Source organism: Accipiter gentilis, chromosome 12 (assembly GCF_929443795.1).
Source record: "Accipiter gentilis chromosome 12, bAccGen1.1, whole genome shotgun sequence".
Taxonomy (NCBI): Eukaryota; Metazoa; Chordata; class Aves; order Accipitriformes; family Accipitridae; genus Astur; species Astur gentilis.
The window spans coordinates 33,535,043-33,555,592 of NC_064891.1; the positions used below are offsets into that span (position 1 = coordinate 33,535,043).

General features: G+C 39.1%; 1 protein-coding gene across 2 annotated transcripts in view; it reads right to left on the reverse strand.

The window, feature by feature from the left end:
- Positions 1 to 16,783: 16,783 nt before the first annotated feature.
- Positions 16,784 to 20,550, reverse strand: part of GSTCD (glutathione S-transferase C-terminal domain containing) — a 66,110-nt gene continuing 62,343 nt past the window's right edge. For both annotated transcript variants that reach the window (XM_049815315.1, XM_049815317.1), the window contains one exon: positions 16,784 to 17,403. In XM_049815315.1, coding sequence (XP_049671272.1) covers positions 17,267 to 17,403 — 137 coding nt within the window. In that variant the 3' untranslated portion in view covers positions 16,784 to 17,266. The remainder of the gene's footprint in view (positions 17,404 to 20,550) is intronic.

The following is a 20,550-nucleotide window of genomic DNA, read 5'->3' on the forward strand; positions in this document are numbered from 1 at the left end:
TTTAGGAACCTGTTGAATAAATGATTGACAGACTATTTTATGCAATCAGATTGTCAGCACTGAGCAGAACTCCTCCAACAGCACATTAGCATCCTTGTTATCTACTCCAGGTTGTTTCAGCTAGTTAGCTCTCATTATTCAACGCTGCCGTTCAGTCAGCCTTTGGGAAAGCCTCACAACCAACCAGCTAGGATCAGTGAAAAGGCAGCAGGGCTAAGTTTCCTTAGGAGCCTGGCTTAGTCACGCTTCTGTAACAGCGGTTTTCACATAATCTTTGTAAGGTCCTACTGTTCCATTAATACACCAAGTCCCATACAACTCCTATAGCTTTACAGCATGTGTTCTGCAGATCGTACTACAGCTCTTCATGTCCAGTTTTACACTGTGCAACCAATGTCCAATGATGTCTCCTTTCCTCAAGAAACCAAATGCTTGAACACAAGAAAACTGTTCTATACATAGCTAATACATTGTCACCTAAATCATTATAATCATCATGGGCTACAAGCAGTCAGAGCAAAGAGACCAGAACTGAGGCACAAGAAAGACATTTCACCTCAGTGGAAGTTACTAAAGAAATATTACTTATATGGCAAGAAAATACACACACTCAGCAACAGTCAGAATCAACAGTGCACTGTCTTTTTCATGGGCAAGAAGTGCATAAAAACCTTCTGTGTTAAACGATATTTAAAAGCTGATGACAGATTCTTTTTTAAAAAAAAAAACAAACGCAAAAATCAAATCACCAGATTACTATCTATAACTAAAAGAAAAATAAAGAAAACAAAACAGGAAAAAAGTCACACGTCATACAGAGGTTGACTATAAAAAAGCTGTTAAGAATCAAAAAACCACAAGTACGTGAGCTGAAACCAACTTAAACTCACACTTTCTGCTATAACTTTAACAAAAGAAAAAGGCAACATTAACAGAAGAGATCTCCATAAAAACATGTTCTTGACCACAGTTCTAATGTAAACTGATTTGAATCAAGCAGGCCAACTGCTTTGTATGTTACCTGAAATAATTATGGACTTTACGTGAGTTTTCTCTCTTTCACGAGCCCAGACCGCAAACTAGGACTTCTTGGGCTCCATAAGAATTTTAATATATAAGAAACAGCCATAAATTGGCCTGAAAAGTTACCAGAATTGTTGTTAGGACAAAAGCAGCAAATAATCTGTGCAGCATGGAGTCAATTGTTTCTGCTCATGAAATACAGTCCTTACAGCAAGAAATACACTGGGAGATGCAGAACCAGATGGAAACGATTTACAGTAGCCTAAGATATCAGCCTTGACTATCACACAGTTTTTGTAACTTTGTTTTTTCCCCATGCCTTGGGATCATTGCCAATATCAGACACACAAAAAAAAGGTTGAAGGTCCATATACTAATACAGGTATGCTGCCCAGACTACCTATATAAATTATAAATTATGACAATGACTTTCCAGAGAGAAATGATTGAGCACTACTTTAACCTGATCCTTTAGATTGTTTTTCTTTTTTCATACAGAACCTGAATTGCTACATAAATTCTGGCAAAGATGGATAAATTAGCTCAAAATACATAAAAAACTTTAGGTCCCGATTTTCCCCCTGTTTCATTTGGTTTCAGATGCTGTAACTTTGTTTGCCTGAGCTAAGCAATAGCTGTGTAATGAGATGGACCCTCTGGTACTGGCTGCTGATAAATTGACCTAGAACTACTTATACAAATTAGTTTAAATTGTTGTTCTCAAGGGGAAAATGGGCTTGCCTAATTGACTGAATTCCTTATTTAATTTCTGTCTTGTTTTGACATACAGAAAATTCCTAGTACATTCTGAGATACCAAGGAGGACTAGCAGGCAGGAAAACCTACTATGGATGCTCTTAGGGAGAGTTTTCATATAGTTACGGCATTGTTGACCCAGCCCCTCTGTTCAACTCTATATAACTGCAATCTCTGAAAGAACTTAGTGTGGACAGCTGATTATTTTTATTGCTGTTTCACAGCATCACAGAACGGTTGAGGTTGGAAAGGATCTCTGTAGGTCACCTGGTCCAACCCCCCTCCTCAAGCAGGGTCACCTACAGCTGGTTGCCCAGGACCACGTCCAGATGGCTTCTGAACAGCTCCAAGGATTGACACTCCATAACCTCTCTGGGCAACCCATGCTAGTGCTCAGTCCCCCTCACAGTGGAAAAGTGTTTCCTGATGTTCAGATGGAATCTCCTGTTTGTGTCCACTGCCTCATCTTGTCACTGGGCACCACTGAAAAGTGCCTGGCTCCATCCTCTTTACACCTTCCTTTCCGGTATTTGTCCACACTGATGAAATTCCCCCCCGAGCCTTCCCTTCTCCAGGCTAAAACAGTCCCAGCTCTCTCAGCCTTTCCTCATAGGAGAGATGGTCTCATCCCTTAATCACCTCACTGGCCCTTTGCTGGACTGTCTCCAGTAGCTTTGTATCTCTCTTTTACTGGGGAGCCCAGGACTAGACACGGCATTACAGGTATGGCCTTACCGGTGTTGAGTAGAAGGGAGGGATCACCTCCCTTGACCTGCTGGCAACAATCCTCCCTCCTAATGCAGCCCAGGATGCCTTAGCTGCCTTTGCAGCAACGGCACATTGCTGGCTCACACTCAACTTGGTGTCCACCAGGATCCCCAGGCTCTTTCCTGCAAAGCTGCTTTCCAGCCAGGCAGCTGTCAGCATGTAGTGCATGGGCCTGTTCCTCCCCAGGTGCAGGACTTTGCACTTCCCTTTGCTGAACTGCACGAGGTTCTCATCAGCCCATCGCTCCAGGCTGTCGAGGTCCCTCTGGATGGCAGCATGACCCTCTGGCATATCAGCCACTCCTCCCAGATTTGTGTCATCAGCAAACTTGCTGGGGGTACACTGTGCCCCATCATCCCGATCATTAATGAAGATGTTAAAGAGAATTGGAGCCAGTACCGACCTCTGTGAAACCAACAATTTATACCAAGAAAGTTTTCATATGTTTTAAGTCAAAACCAGAAAAAGATCTCAGAGTAGCATAGTAATAGTTAAATAAAGCGCTTGACTGGTATGGTGATTATTGCACAGATAGCTGCCTGTAAGCCTTTTAATGCCTTTCAGCATTACAGTTTTTGTTTGTGGTTTTCATTAGGTAGGATCTGAAACTAAAACGTGCATGAAATTCACATCTTCAGAATACATTGTGAGAGAGAAGAGGATGGAAAAGATTTAAGATGGGTTTAAGTGCTCAGTGTGAAAGGAAATGAAGCAGTTTCAGGGTTATCTACAGGTTTTGGTAGACAGTTACTGATTCTTCTACATCCTGCTAAAACAATGCAGTCAACATTCAGTTTTACTTTGTACTATGCTCTTGAAGCTGTGCATTCAAAAACAGTAAGTCTGTCCAAATAACACTTCTAAAGACTTCTGTGGGTTTTCATGGATATCTTTTGAGAGGAAACAATAAATTTGGGATTTCATTTTAAAATGCAATTCAACACATGCCTGAACTGTTGAAATAAGCCAGAATTCTCCTGAACTGCAATTTTCATAAGGTAGAGAAATACAATAGTTCTGGCTGAGATGGATTGGGAGCACCAGACTAGAAGGTTTTTCCATCAGTAATGAAGATACTCTGCTAGGGGTGAAGGGAAAGTGAGAAAATTTCAGGAACAGAAAACAAATGGTAACGGCTAGCATGAAAGGAGAGGGGAAACCTAAGAAAAGAGACTGGAGCGAATCTGTCAATTTTAAAAACTGGTTTGCAGACCATATCAAAATGTTCTAGGACAAATGAAACAGTCAAATTTTAAAGGGCCCTGCAGACCTTTAAATAGCAGAATCCACAAGTAACAGAATTAATGACAGAATTAATCAACAGGTCTATGGACAGACAGAAAACGGAACTAGGACAAAGGGATAAAAGTTGATTCCTGACACATTTCAGAAAGTACATTTTATTCCTGTCTTTTTAGTTCTACTAGATAAATAACCATGACTGATAACTATGCTTGGTCAAGTAGGGAAAGTATTAGAGTTGAAAAGACAGACAGGAAAGTGTCTATAAAAAACTCTACCTTCATTCAAGAACTACAGCCTGAGCTACTCTAAAATATTTTGCAATAATCTGAATAGTGTTAAAGCTACACCTTTAAACTGACAAAGTCTCAGCTCTCAAAGACAGAGGGAAACTATCCAGATAAATGAGGTGTCATTTTTCCTTTGAGTGCAGTTAAAGAATGTCAGCTGCCCATCAGAAGATTACTGTCAAGCTTGCATGGTAGTCAGTTTCTACTTTTACTGAAGCTAAAGGCAATGATCATATAAGGAAAAAGGAATACATTTTAAACATGTTAAACTGGGAAGCAATCAGAGGAAGTCCTTAAGGATCAGATTTGTTTGTACTGTAAATGACATTAAAGATGCTAATCTCTGGTTCTTGGCTCCCAGAAGCTTATGATTTTGGGATTCAAACCAACAAACATTTGAACCCAGTCCTAGAGGTACTGAACTTTTAGTTCATTTAGTTTATGAATCATTTCCCCAACATCAATAGCATTACTGACCTGAATATAAAGTTAGGCGTGCACAGTCATAGGGTAACTCTCTACATTATATATGCAACCCCAAAGAACACTGCATCAGTGTGCACTAGGGACGTGTTTCAATAAGCAGACAGGTCATAAAAACTTCTATAGATTCCTCCTCTGTGTCAAAGCCTGACTGATTTTCTCACTCTTCACACAGTGACAGCACAACAGAGTCTGGAGCATAGCTTAGAATTACACTAGCACCTCCTGGCATTTACTGCTTTTAGTCATTTCTTTGTTTGGCTTCATATGGGTGCCAACTCCAGTTTTGATTTTCTTGGTTCAAACCAGGTAATTATTGAGTAAAAAAAGGTATTTTCTACTCCGTCACAATGTGTGGAAGGTGCACACAATTAGGAGAGCCAGACAGCACTTACAGAAAACCTGCTGTGCTTCATGTAAGGTGTAAGTTTAGTGGACTTGATCACCCAGGCACAAAGTGTTAGTGTTCACAAACAGCCTGAGAGCAATAGCTAAAAACTTTGTATTACCGCTTTCTGTACTGCATTGACTCTTCTCTGTGGATGAAGGTTAGGTATAAAGTCATAGCAATTTTGTGCATGTGTATGCCTACATTTTCATGGTTAACAGACAACCCTCAGAAAGACACCAACATTCTTCAAGATTAGATGCACAAGACTGAGTATCCTGAAAAAATTTAAAACTGTACTTTCCAGTGATCTCTACCTAGAGCGGCAAATTCTGAGTAAGGATTGTAGACACAGAATGGTGCTGTTATCCTCAGAACTTGAATGCTCCCACTTCTTTCAAGCAAAGTAAGTGCTAACATCAAATTAATTAGATGATTTATGTCTCTCAGGTTGACAGTACACGTCAATGGTATTTATTCTTGTAACAGTAGCTACTGTGTATACCAACAGTATATAGATACCCTGCTAATGTAAGATTATCAGACCTGAAAACAACTGCAGTTGCAAATTCTCTCAGTAAGGATTATTAGGTTGGAACATGTTTTACTTTAGAGGTCTTTCTGGTATTTATTACAGAGCATATAAAAGTAATCCAATTGTAGTAAAGATTCATAAACTAATTGAAGGTTTCAAATTGCATAATTGCTTTAAATCACTTTAAAAGGGATTTTCTTTTCCAGAATCCTACTTTGAACATGAAATGATGCTCCAGCGTGGATGAGGTATTTATTTATAACCAAATGTTTGTGTGTAATGGTCAAATGCAAAAAAGAGGAACTGAATGTTTATTTTAGTCTTGATTTTCATCCAGTACCTTGTGTAATTTATCCTGAAATTCTAATTATATCCCCCTATATAAGCACTGCAAATATGAAAACAGAGAAAATCCATTTGCTAGAGCTTTTTTCCTTTCTTTTTCCAAAGGAAAGAGATGCTTGCGGTCAAATTACTTAATGAAAAGAATCCAACGTGTCAGCGATCATCCCAACAAAGAAAACATGTCCATTTACAGTATTGTTTAACTATTTCTATAGTTGGTGACCTCATTAAATGGGTATTTGAATGGGAACATGCCAGATGAATAAAAACAACCTTGATGGGTGCCAAACATTAGCCGTTTCTACAAAATTAGCTAAAAGCATGCAAAAGCAATGTGCAAAATTACACACACCTACTACAACTATTGGCCTCTTAGGCAACACACGTAGTCTATAGCTGATGTGATTTTGTTTAAGAAAGCAATGCTAATAAAATACACCAGGAGTTGCTACCAACCCATTATGTCATCATCCAAGCTCATACTGAACCCCTGCGATATGTATGTATTATAGCTCAGAAACTGTAACACAGCAGGGGTATGAAAATGGGTATCTATTCATGAAGGAAAAATGCAGTTTATGCTGAAGTACATGAAAAACAATGTTAGCTGGACAAAACCCATAATAACCAGAAGCTGTGCAGTTCAACAGCCTTTTAGTAGTTGAAGAATAAAATTGAATAAAAGTTAATTTTAAGAAGTCAGCCACCGCAGACCTCAATTAAAGGAAGGCGCCTGGGATTTGCAACAGTGAATCAGAACTTTGATTCTTTTGGTTGCCAATAGTGGTCCAGACTGGAGACCTCTGAGAAAGGAGCAACAATGTTTTTAATGAACAGCAATTGGCTCAAAGTTCTTGGCCTAAGTTCTAAAACATGAGGCTTCCATCCCCCATTATCCTGCCCTACCGTCTATTTTAACCATGGATAACTTCATTATCCTTATTTAAAAAACCTCTGTTTAAAACCCTGATTTAAAACCTGGCTCAGTGATAGTTTGTCATGGGGAATTCCACCGGCTAAATATAGATGCCACAAAGAAACACGCACATTATAAACATGATCACTTACCTTTAAATTTGCAAACTTACTGGCACCCCCAGAGTTCTGTACTAAGTTGGTCACATTATCCCAGACCACTACTTTTGTGTTTTCTTTGCAAAATAATAGAATTCTTTGTATACAAGCTATTAAAATCACCTACATTACTTTTTTCACTTTATGCTTGTGTTTTAATATGTATTTCTATATAGACTGAATGCAACCAAATAGTAGGTCAGCTTATCACAAAACCCACATAAGCAGCTCTTACATCTATCAATTCAAATAGCCATAGATAACCCAGAAATGGTCCACAGCCCAGGAAATACCAGATGAAAAACCTCTCTACAAACATATGGGCTGGGGGGGGGGGGGGGCAAACGGGGCAGGACAGGACAAAATTGCTAGAGGGAGAGTTCCACAGCTGGAATATCTCAAATAACCATCCTCCATTCAACTCACCCTTCCCTCTCCACATTTACACCCCCCTGCTCCTCTCCACATGCCTGCACCCAAAGTAGCCTGGCTGTCTTGAAAACAGTAGGCTAAAACATCTGATAAAAGTCAGATGTTCCTCAGTGGAGTAGTTGCGGTATGGCTTTTTTTTAAAAAAAAAAAAAAAGAAAAGAAAATTAAATTAAAAGCTAATTTTAGACTTGTTCATGTTTATTTCATAGGCGAGAAAACTTACCCATTTCCTCCATATTTAACATTTCCCATCACACCATAGCCACAACCTGTTTCCCCCACTTGGATGCTGTTCTCTAACTCATCCAAGTCCATAGGAGTAGACAGGACACACGTGAGAGTACTGGGAGAGCTGGCTGGCATCATCACGGGGCTGCTCTTTATTGTCTTTGAGAGGTTGTGAAGCCTGGGGAGGTTCCCCAATGATTTCAGAAAGGTAAATCTTACAGCAAGAAAGACAGCACAGGGAACTATATGCAGGTCACCCTCACTCCCACCCTTGGGAAAAATCACAGAGCAAAGCCTCTTGGAAGCCCTCCAACCTGTTAAGATCTATGATTTCCATCTAACTTTGTAGACTCCTTAAACAGGTATCACCTCCCCACACAAGCTCTAGAACTACAAAAATTCTCTCTCCTTTTTCTTACCTGCAACATCATTTTAGGAACATTTGTTCTGGCATATCAATCCCTAATCATTCCAAAATAATACATTTGTAACTGGAGTCATGCCAAGGCCTTGGACATGCTACTGTTTGGGGGTGAACAAAATTACAGAAATCCAAAGAAAAAACACTAAAACTGAGAGACACATCAGAAGTTGGGCATCAAGACAATGCCGGACATCAAGGAAAGCTAACTGTTGAGTTTCCTGTTCCATGGCACAGATGAATTTACTGTTGCATTGTTTACCTTAGATATGCCTTTTCCTCTTTATTACTTTCATATAACAGAGGTTATTTTCCTTTGTCTCTTGTGTCCATGACTGGACAATTGCATTTCTCTTGAATATAACTTAGAATTATATTGCTATAATTGAAGGTGTTTGAGCTACAACACAGTTGTACTGGTAACAGTTCAAAGTACAGTAACTTACTCTATCTTCATACATTCAAAAACACATTCCTTCCAAAAGACTCCAAATTCTAATTATCCTGTTACATGAAATGTTGCAACACTAAATGCAGCAAAAGCAACCACATACTAATAAAAACATTAAAAATTACAACAATGATATATTAGAATGAAATGCACATTAAGTACACTGGCCTGTTATTTTAAATTGACACTTTAATGCTCAGAAAAAGCTGTTAACAATTAAAAATATGCATGGAATGCTGTTCCAACACACCCAAAGTAACAATCTGGGTTGAAAAACTAGCACTGGGAGAGGGGAAAGCAAGAAAAATGGGCTATAACAGCACACTAATACAAAGATAAAATGACAATTAAGTAATAGAACTGTGTAAAACTGACAAAAGTATAAGAATTTTAATGTGAAGTTTTTGATGGATTAAAGTGCATAAAAATATTAAAAATTATTTCTGAAATTAGATTTTTGGCTTTGGCATATGAAGTGAACACAGCGAAGAAGCACAAATGCCTTTTTTCTGTATGCTATATCTATTTCTAATCCTTTTGCAACTAGCAAGTAGTAGTTTATCCAAATTTCATGATCACATACATAACAACATAATTATTGACATTATTTTAGTTCTCACATATGTGAGATTCTCCTGATTCCACCACTCATTTAACTGCACTAAGGCAGACAGAACAGATTTTTATTTTCTTTCTAAGCTTCAAGAAATGTAACTCAATCCTCACCAATATACAAATACCATATTGGGCACTAGTGTTGATGAAGACATTCCAAACTCAAGACAACATCCATTGAAAAGAAGTGATAATTAAAAAAAAAAAAAAAAAAAGCAGTATCAGCAACACATTATTTCTATACTCCAATGTACTCTCTGCAAACTAACCAAACCATAGATGCCAAAGAAGTGTGTAGGTACAGCAGATCTAAAAATGAGAACAAATGATACCACATCAGCATGATGTCACCACATCAGCAGCATCTTTCAACCTTCAGATTTGTTAAGTGAGAAACAGTAATGGTTCTTCTCTGCAGGTGGTTTCTCTATGCATTTTGATCAGTGGGTAGTGTAAACGTTTGACAAGATTTTCATGGTGAATCCAACAAAATTGGGTTGCAATACATCTTACATACGGTTGTCCCATATACAGGTGCAGAATTTTACAACCTACTGATGAAATGCTTCCTTAGTACTGAAAGAATCAAGCCTCCATTGTGAGCATGTTTCCTACTGGACTGGCCACACATGGTACACCCTTCTGGGCTATCACACTGCATTGTTACGCTTTGGTACTTAAATATCCCATGACCCATCTCGCTCGCATTTCTGCTCCACTCAGAAACTACCAGCTGTATCTCTTTGAGAAAGTACAGAGAGCTCTGCATTCCATGCCCATTTTCCATTCTGCCACATGCATGTCTACTGTAGCAACCTAGAGAACTGCAGAAGATTTCTGCCATTGTTCAAGTCCAATATATATGAAACAGTTCAAGAGCTTTTCATCAGGAGTTCACAACTCCAATATGGTATTACAGATTCTTTTAGCCAAGTCTCACTCAACCTCTCAAAAGATCAATTTAACACCCCCAAAAAGATTAGTATTTACATTTGAAGCTAACTCAGATGCTTTTAAAATAGAAGACCCTTAAAACTTTTCAAATACCTACAACAATGGAGTCTAAACATCGAAGGGGCTGAGTACACAAAAATAATTAAGAATTGATGTTTCATGTATTTGAAAGTCAGTGGATGAAAACCTATTATCCTGAGTATCATGGAGAGCTTGCCAACTTCAGTGCAGCCATGATTTAAACTCTCACGTATCCTGAGTAAGTGCTCTTCTAATTCTTAAAGCTCAAGGGAAATCTTTTGCCCAAGGAATAATGACAAATTTATCACAAGGAATGTGACACTAAAACTGCTGAAGAAATACAAGTCCATTTCAATTCACACAACAGGTTCATATTTCTCAGTGATACCAGAAAACTTTAAAAAATAAATTTAGCACTAAAATTAGTAGTCATATTCAGTATTAGTAAATTGTATCATTTAGCAAACCTGTTTCAAGGGCTCCATCACAGCTGATGCTGTGCAAATTTATGAAAGATAAGCAACAATCAGGTAAAATACAGTCTGAAAGGGAAAAAGCATAGAATTAGTCAATAATTACATTTCTAGAATCAGTAATTACTTAATTAACAAGAATACTCAAATAATATCACCCACTTTCCAGAAAACGAACATTTCCACCAGCACCTTTAAAAAAAACCAACAAAGTATGCAAAAAATTCAAACATTTAAGTAAAATAATTCTGAGTTACAAGTTAGGAAATACACCACTTGACACATACACAGTTTAAAAACTGTTCTGTTTTCACTCAGAAATGACCCAAGTGATTTCTTATAAAACTATTCTAAACACTTTTCCTTATGTATGAAGCTTAACCTGGGAATTTTGAAAATACAGGTATTTTCTTAAATTCACTTTGCGGAGAAGAATGCAGAGCAGGATACTTCATTACTCATTTAATTTCCAAGTAAATAAAGGTTACAAGCAAAGAGAAAAGTAATTTTCTTTCAGTTTTCCTGTTTGCCTATAATCTCAATATATTATTAACTTAGGAAATTAATTTCTTTTAATGGTACAGCTGTAATAAGCTGAAACTTGCCAAGGACAAGCTATTGAACTCAAACCATGATAGGCAGGTATTTTCAGTGCAAGTCTGAGCATGGAAAATTCTGAGGTTTCCTTCATTTTATTAAAGAGGCATGTAAGTAACATTTTTGACACTAGACATATAGACAGGTATATGTATGATACCTAGGTTATCCCTTTAAAAAAAAAAGTAGTAATAAAATAACAGGAACTTAGGCTAAGATGGTACATCAGGAGTTTGTTATGACAAGCAAATGCTCCCAGGCAAAAGTACTGAAAGTAGTACTTGAATAGGCTTAAAGGAAAAAAATTGTGCTTTTCTTTCTGCTGGTGACTAAGCAGCTAAGCACTAAGACTGAAACCAACACTTCAGTTGTTCAGTTACCTTTGTTAAGCAATGCTTTTCTAGGTCAATACTTTTTAAAAATATACATATTCATTGAAAGGGTAAATTACTAATCCTAAACCAAAATCTTGACAGAAAATAGCTGCAGCTGATGGTGTCTAGCCAAACTAATATCCATATAAACTCATTATAAAATCAGCTGTGTGCCACTTCACTGCAGATTACTTAAAGCTCAAACTTGTATGTGTACATACTTGATCATACAGGGGTTTTTTTAATTGTTCTTTTCAGTGAGAATACCTGGCATAGCATGTCACCTAGGAAGACAGCTATTTAAAAAGACATTTCTGCTTATTATCATGGCCTTTTCAAATGACAGATCCACCAGGTAGCTGAAAGTCAAGCAATAACCAGAAACAGAAAACGTCAGTCTAAAATTTATGGCAGCCTTACAAATGAATCATTTCATATGTGTCTTTGTAAGAACGATCAATGGGTAATTTTGACAACACATGTAATTTTCATTTAAAAAAAAATAATCAACAGACTGGTTTAGCAGAGTGATACTAACTTTTTTTTTTTTTTTTTTTTTTTCTTTAAGATCAAGCCACAGAAAAATTAGGAGGCACAACATACCTACTAGGAATGTCCCTTGTTTATTATTACCCCTGCCTAAATATGGCAATACTAACACCTCTTGAAATAGGACTGAGGAAGCAGATAATTAACATAATAAAGAAAAAAATGAACAAACAGAAATAAAGGTACATGTACACACATATAACTAACATGCAGAGGAGCTCAGTTCAGTTTGGTCATCAGTTTCCTGCTATAAACTTATTTTTTCCAGCATTACTGGCTACAAGGGTATCATAAGACTGGCAAGACAATGGAAAATTATGACTATGTTAGGACAACATTTTGTCCACCCTACAGCTGGTCCCAGTGGGGCTAGACCCATAAGAAACACAAATAGTATTGAGGTCTGCATCTTGGACATCAAGCTAGCTTCTTGCATAACAAGCTGCTAGAAGAACAACAGTTGTTCACTTAGCAGGACCACAAAGTCCAGTCACCTTGTTTACGGAATTCTAGACTCTATTAATTCCATACCATTTACATATATGGAAACATGTAACAAATTAACATACCTAAAAATTAATATAATTGAGCTCACATTTCTAGAGGGAAGTGGCACAGAGTGGCAATTTAATCTGTGGTAAATTAGCTATTATCAGGAATCAATCAGTTGAAAATACCTTCTCCATTTTATGCTTTTTTTTTTTTCATCTGCTTCTCTTCAGTTTTCAATAAACAAAACATCAGTTCACCTCAACTATAGTTCAGGCTTTACTATTCATAGTAATAACTCCATCCTTAGACATGAGGAAGATTCTGTTCTCCTGAGAAGAAAAGAAATCACAGCACATTTATGCCAATAGTGACAAGGTCACAAAGCAGTATTACAAATGGGATGCCGTCTCACTACCCTGTAAACTGTCAAGATGATGGATACAATGAGATGCCATCAAAATATCCCTGATCTCAGGGTGGGGGGGGAGGAAATCTGTCACAAACTCACTTTCTATACTTTGGCTCATCCAAGAAAAATGGGATGTCATGATGTGTATAAACACAGCACTAGTTTTGCAGGTTATCTCCCTTGCTTCTATAAGCCTTTTCTTCCTGTGAAGCCTAGATCTATGTGGGAGAGCAGATATAAAATAATTTAAGTCACAAATAAGCAACACCTGTGGGAAACTCTGTCATTAACATAAAAAAAGGTATTTTCAAAAATGGAAAAAAAACCCCAAACAAAACAGAGATTGGTATTTGAAATCTTGTGTGACTTTAGCTATTTTTCATGACTGCTAAGTACCTAATAACCTCTTGGACATTTGTCCAAATAAGGCTTCTTCTCCAACTCTGCTTCCAAGAAATACTGGTTTTCCTGTTAAAAAAGCCATTCTGATCTTTTATTCAGTGGCACACATGCTTCCTGTGGCACATCCCAAATGTATTCCTTTTTTTCAGGTAGATCCAAAAACTGTTACAGATTATTGAGACAGATATTGTAGAAATTTTGAAGCAAGTAACAGCACAGATTTTTGCTCTACTGAAAGGTATTTATTATTGCATAATATCAAACCACGCCAACTATTCAACATCACCATAACTAAAACACTCGTATTGGTACCCATTGCCTGGAGTACAGCATTGTGAAAATCCTTACTGCAAACAGCATCAAAGCTTGCATCAGGTGCCTCACCTTGATCAGTTCTTACTTCAGCAGCAAAATAATGGAAAGACATTTTCTCACTCCAGACATAGTATCTGGAGTTCTAAATCATAGAATGGTTTGGGTTGGAAGAGACCTTAAAGATAATCTAGTTCCAACCCCTCTGCCATGGGCAGGGACACCTTCCACCAGACCAGGTTGCTCCAAGCCCCGTCCAACCTGGCCTGGAACACTGCCAGGGAGGGGACATCCACAACGTCTCTGGGCAACCTGTTCCGGTGTCTCACCACCCTCGCAGTGAAGAATTTCTTCCTATATATCGAATCTAAATCTACCCTCTTTCAGTTTGTCATGGTTTAAACCCAGCTGGTAACAAAGCAGCATGCAGCCACTCACTCACTCCTCCCCTCCAGCCCCGGTGGGGTGAGGAGAAAATATAAAGAAAGGCTTGTGGGTCAAAACAAGGACTGGGAGGGATCACTCACCACTTACGGTCATGGGCGAAAGACAGGCTCAACTTGGGAAAGAAACAAAATCAATTTAATTTACTACCAAACAAATCAAAACAAGGATAATGAGAAGTAAGACCAAACCTTAGAACACCTTCCCCCATCCCTCCCTCCTTCCTGGCTCAACCCCACTCCCAATTTTTTCTACCTCTTCCCCCTGGCAGCGCAGGGGGATGGGGAATGGGGGTCGGGGTCAGCTCCCCACATGTTGTCTCTGCCGCTCCTTCCTCCTCAGGGGCAGGACTCCTCACTCTTCCTCTGCTCCACTGTGGGGTTCCTCCCATGGGAGAAAGTCCTTCACAAACTTCTCCAATGTGGGTCCTTTCTGCAGGCTGCAGATCTTCACAAACTGCTCCAATGTGAGTCCTTTCCATGGGCTGATCTTCGGTCACAGACTGCTCCATCACGGGCTTTCCCATGGAGTCATGGCCATCTTCGTGGGCATCTGACTGCTCCGGCGTGGGGTCCTCCCCAGGCTGCAGGTGGGCATCTGCTCCCTGTTCCCCTCCATGGGCTGGGGGAACACAGCCTGCCATCTCACCACGGGCTGCAGGGGCATCCCCTCCTCCGGCGCACCTCCTGCCCTCCTTCTGCACTGACCTCGGGGTCTGCAGAGGGGTTCCTCTCACATTCCGATCCCCCTACTCACTGCAGGTTCCCCTTCTTAAATGTGTTGTCCCAGAGACGCTACCACCGTCACTGTTTGGGTCGGCCTGGGCCAGAGGCAGGTCTGACTTGGAGCTGGGGATGCTTCGAGCAGCTTCTCACAGGAGCCACCCCTGCAGCTCCTCTCCCACTACCAAAAAACTGTGCCACACAAACCCATAACACAGTTTAAAACTGTCACCCCTCATCCTATCACTACGCTCCCTGTTAAAAAGTCCCTTCCCATCTTTCCTGTAGGCCCCATTTATAAGATCTCCTCAGAGCCTTCCCTTCTCCAGGCTGAACAACCCCAAGTCTCTCAGCCTGTCCTCACAGGAGGGGTGTTCCATCTCTCCGATCATTCCTGTGGCCCTCCTCCGGACCCACTCAAGCAGGTCCCTGTCTTTCTTATGCTGGGGGGCCCCAGAGCTGAACACAATAGTCCAGGCGGGGTTTTACCAGAGCAGAGTAGAAGGGGCAGAATCCCCTCCCTCGACCTGCTGGCCACACTTCTTGTGATGCAGCCCAGGATGCGACTGGATTTCTGGGCTGCGAGCGCACATTGCTGGCTCAATCAGTTTTTCATCCACTAATACCCCCAAAGTGCTTCTCCGCAGGGCTGCTCTCAATCCATTCCCCGCACAGCCTGTATTTGTGCTTGAGATCGCCCCGACCCACGTGCAGGACCTTGCACTTGGCCTTGTTGAACTCCATGAGGTTTGCACAGGCCCACCTCTCAAGCCTGTCAAGGTCCCTCTGGATGGCAGCCCTTCCCTCCAGCGTGTCGACCACACCACTCAGCTTGGCGTCATCGGCAAACTTGCTGAGGGTGTGCTCAATCCCACTGTCCATGTCGCCAACAAAGATGTTAAACAGCGCAGGTCCAAATACCAACCAACCAATACTGAGGAGTGCCACTCGTCACTGCTCTCCACTTGGACATCGAGCAACAACGTTGACTACAACTCTTTGAGTGAGACCATCCAGCCAATTCCTTATCCACCAAGTGGTCCATCTGTCAAACCCATGTCTCTCCAATTTAGAGACAAGGATGTCATGCAGGACAGTGTCAAACGCTTTGCACACGTCCAGGTAGTTGACATCCATTGCTCTCCCCTTATCCACCAATGCTTTAACCCTATCATAGAAAGCCACCAAATTTGTCAGGCACAATCTGCCCTTAGTGAAGCCAAATAAAGTAATTTAACATGAATAATGTTCAGACTTGACACACTGCTGTCTTAAAAACTGAGCTCTCTTTGGGCGAGTACGAGAGAAAATCCTGGAAGCAATTGGTATTGCCATATGTTTTATATTTGCTATATATTCTTCCAACCTCCAGTTACTCCTGTAACTATAAAAAGTTGTGGAAAAAGTACTCCATCATTATCTACTGAAGAACTAAGGCTAAAGGTATCAATTCATACCTACTTGCTCATCTTTGTGCTCCCAAATAAGTGTGCAGCTTCCTTCACTCTTCACATTAAAAAAAGTATTTAGATCTTTTAGAGATATAAGTTTCATGAAGATTAAAATATTTCAGGATCCTTTTTTTTCCTCCAATACCTATTGTTTGTAATTCCGTTTGCCACATGCACTGAAGGTATGATCACAATGACCAAAGTTCAGATATATTTAAATTAATCCATGGCAGAATTCATAAATGTATCAAACCCATAAATATGCAGTAAAAATCTCCTTCAGAGCTGTTTTCCATTCTGTTAGTGTCAACAGATGATTTTAAATTAGGGTACAAAACTGCCTACTAATCAGAGCACAGAAGAACATCTATTTTCATTTTACAGCAACACGACTGTGGTTGATCTTTTCAAATGGTTCCACAACTGCAACTTGTTAAAATTTTAAACTGAATATAAAATTAATGATTTATATAGACACACGAACTGTCCTTAAAAATTTCTTCTGACAGCAAGTTTCCTAAGAATGGGAATTCTTCAAGCCACCACCTGTTGCACAGCCTTCTTCACTAACACCATAACTTTGATCTTTTCTGTTCCCCGAGTAATCTGCATTATTGGCTGATAACTGATCTGTTTATGAACACAAATGCAGTTTTGACCATAAATGCAATTTTGAAGCAGCCAAGACAGCTTTACTAAAAAGGAAATCACCTTCCCTTCAATGAGACCAACTTTTTTCTAAACCTTTACAGATGGATATGATTCCATGCACAGTCATTAGACCCAGAAACTTCTCAGTAAGAGAACCAAAAGTTGCTTAATGCTATATTACAAGTACGATTTGTGATGCTCTGCATGAAGTTCACTTTCTAAGACTTTTTGTGCTGCTTCCTTTTCTGAATGCAATGCGTTCAAGATGTGTGATGTCTGTTTCCCAGCTATGCTTGTATTTGCTGGATGTCATTATGCACTGAAGATTTATGTTCAACCTCAAATCAAATGCAAGTTTCACACCCTAAGTAGGGATGCCCACAAACATATTGTTCTTTGGAGAGCAGCTCTCTGGCTCCATAGATATAACTTGGACAGAGTAGTTACGTTCTTCTGCAGCCCATGCCCGATCCAGATCCACAAGCCCCATACACTGCTTTCCTAAAACGAGAGCAAAGGAAAGCGGAAACTCTAAAAATGTAGAAAAGTTATCTGAAACGTGCACTTGAATATTCAATGTTAGGAAAACACATCAAGTAAGTCATCTAAAAAATAAGTTCTAAAGCTACTTAAAAAACTATCTTAATCTGCATTACTTCAAATAGACAGTCATTAATAGTTCTAAATCACATCCGTGACTTGTAACCCTCATTTAGCAAAGATCTTGAGAAAGATTATTAACTCTTTATATATGGAAAAACATAACAGGCACAACTGTTTTTAAGTATTCTCAAAACTTACAGAAAAATCCATGCATTAATGTAAAAGCCAGAGGAAGAAAAAAATGCCTAGTTAACCCCATTAGCTCTCTGAACTGCCAAACTTCCACGCCCTTTACAACCATAACTGTTTTCCTCCTGTACTTTCATCTAAAATCTGAAAAACTCTGGTTATAAAATATCAATGAAAGACTAAAATACTGAACAGTGATCCAGTGTAACGGATTTGAGACTTAAGAATGTAACTGCTTATAAATAAAAATTCTAAATTACTAATGAAAACTAATCTTACCTCAGATTTACCTGCAGAAAAAACAGGAAGAATAAATTCAAAGGTTTTTTCTGCTTAGAAGTTTGTATTATGATACAGCCATGCCAAGATGATGGGACCATTTGTCTTTATGTATTTACTCATTATAATTATTATATTCTGAAATACAGAATTGATTTGTGAGATTGTATTTTCAGCAGTTTAAAACTGTCTTGCAAGAAGGATTTAGTACTTCCCTGAAATGTTTTACCACTAATAGTCATACAGTCTCAAATCACAAACAAGGCACAATCCTGCTTCAGTCTCAAAGCCAATGATCCTACCTCTTTGTCTTGTTCCTGACAGAATCATACAGTTAAATATATTTGGGATATGAGATGATGGGAAGAGACAGGAGCACTTACTCTGTTTACCATCAGGATAGAAGTCTGGCATTCCAAACTACCCTCTGGAACTACCTACCCCTCTCTCCTGAATATATACAGAGCCTGTGTGCCTGTACCATTCCAAGCCCTGGAATGCATCTGTTACGTGCCTGTAGAAGTTTTGGGTAGGTGGCACAAACATGCCCCTCCTCAGTACCCTTCTATTTCAGAGCAGCTGGTGCATATCACACTTTAATACAGTACTCAGTCCAATCTACTCTGTCTTTCCACAGCAAACCGACGGCCCGAATTTTCTCCTTCTCAGCTGAATTCGTTAGTTACAAAAGAAATTCACTACTTTGACTTCAACAACATTATGACATTTGGACTCTGTTCTATTGGTGGCTTGGAATTTGGAAGGGGTAGTAATTGGGCAGGAGACAATTTAGAGATACAATAATATGGTTAGGCCTGAAAAAAAAGCTTTCAAACTCAGTCCTGTATGGATTTATATGTTGCAGGGAGAAATTACCAGTTTACATAAGCAACCAGGATAGATACCCATAAATTACTTCTTGTGACACAATTCTCCTACATTTGTGGTTTCATAGAAAGTCACCTTCTGCGTTTGGTTGAACAAAATGGCATGTACACGCTCCTGCCCCTGAGAGCGATATCATTATTATTCAAAGTGTACACACTAAGGGGCAGTTGGGATTGTCCCAATTGGGGCCTGGGTCCCCGGGTGCTCTCAGTAAGACCGTGTGAGCAGTCATGTGCCTCAGTAAGACATGGAGCAGTTCTGCGATGAGACAGAATAAATCAGGTGGGCTGTAGCCATGTTCACAAAACCATTCAGTATGTTTGCACTCAGGCCCCACTGCTGCATATAGTGGATAAAACACACATGTCCAGTGAAAATGGGAAACAGAACTTTGTTCATTTAAGACGGAACTCCTGTGTGTAGGGGAACTGGGTTCAACTGCATATTTTTACGTTCACAGATACTCCAGAAATCGGTGATAACTCCTTTGACGAATGTGTTGTTTCTGCCATGACAGTCACAGACAGAATGCTGCATTTTAGTGCTTCAGGGGCTTACAGGTAGTGAAACAAAACGATCTATCACTTCACTGAAGTGGCATAAATTCAGTGCTAAAATTGCTAAAATACAGTTTACAATACAATCCTAAAATATTCAAAAAGTAGCAGAATGAGTCATTTTGCCACCATTTACAATAGAAAAGAAAAAGTCTCCACCTGTTCAGGAATATTTTCATTAAATGAAATCTATGCAGTTTTCTCAATACCTGGTCATGCATTGCACAAAATTAAATTAAAAAATAATCTCACCATCGCTGTACACTGATCTGATTCAATCTTCAATTATTTGCAAGCAAAACATAAAAGTACCCCGATAAGATTCCCATAAAACCAGAAACTGAACTGAAATGGGAATGATCTTCACTGAAACGGATTAGTATTACATGGAACTTAAAGAAAAAAAACATTCTTTAAAACAGAAAAAGCAATGACGTAGGGGAAGGGAGAGGAATAAGATTTATGTTTGTTTTTTTGTCAGGGCAAAGCATATAAAAGTTAAATTTATGAAAAAAAATTGCAGTTTCAGAGATAGAGAACAGATAAAAGTTACAACCTTTCAAAAAAGTTTTTTGAGTCCTTTTCCAATTTTCAGTCCACCTGGCAAGCAGCAGGGGACAATGTGGGGTGCTACACTGGTAACTGAATACTGCCCTTTTTAAAAAATTTCTTTTCAAATACTGTGATGATAGCAAAAGAGCTGACAAATTTATTATAAAATAGATAGTTATCTCAGAATCTGTATTATTTTCTTTTTGTGCAGTGAGTATAGGAAATACTTTGAATTCTTCAAATTAAGCTTTTTAAAAACATTATTTGCTACTACTGCTTTAATATACTTTCTAAATGTTTCTTGCAAGCCAAGAATGCACAGTTATACCCTGAGGGTTCCCAGCCCCTTCTGTCTTTTCTGACCTGGAAGCTAGTTTATAGCTTCAGAACATTAATACCAGACAGGAGCACATTATACCCTTTTTTAAGGCAAAGAATACTACAATATTGCACATAATGAAGAAATGACTTTGCTTATTCCAAATATTGAAGTGTTATGTATTTTGCTGTCCTTCTGACTAATGAAATTCCTGCTGTCTTAATGATAGCGTCTTGCATTTCTTTTCCTCAGAAATCATTG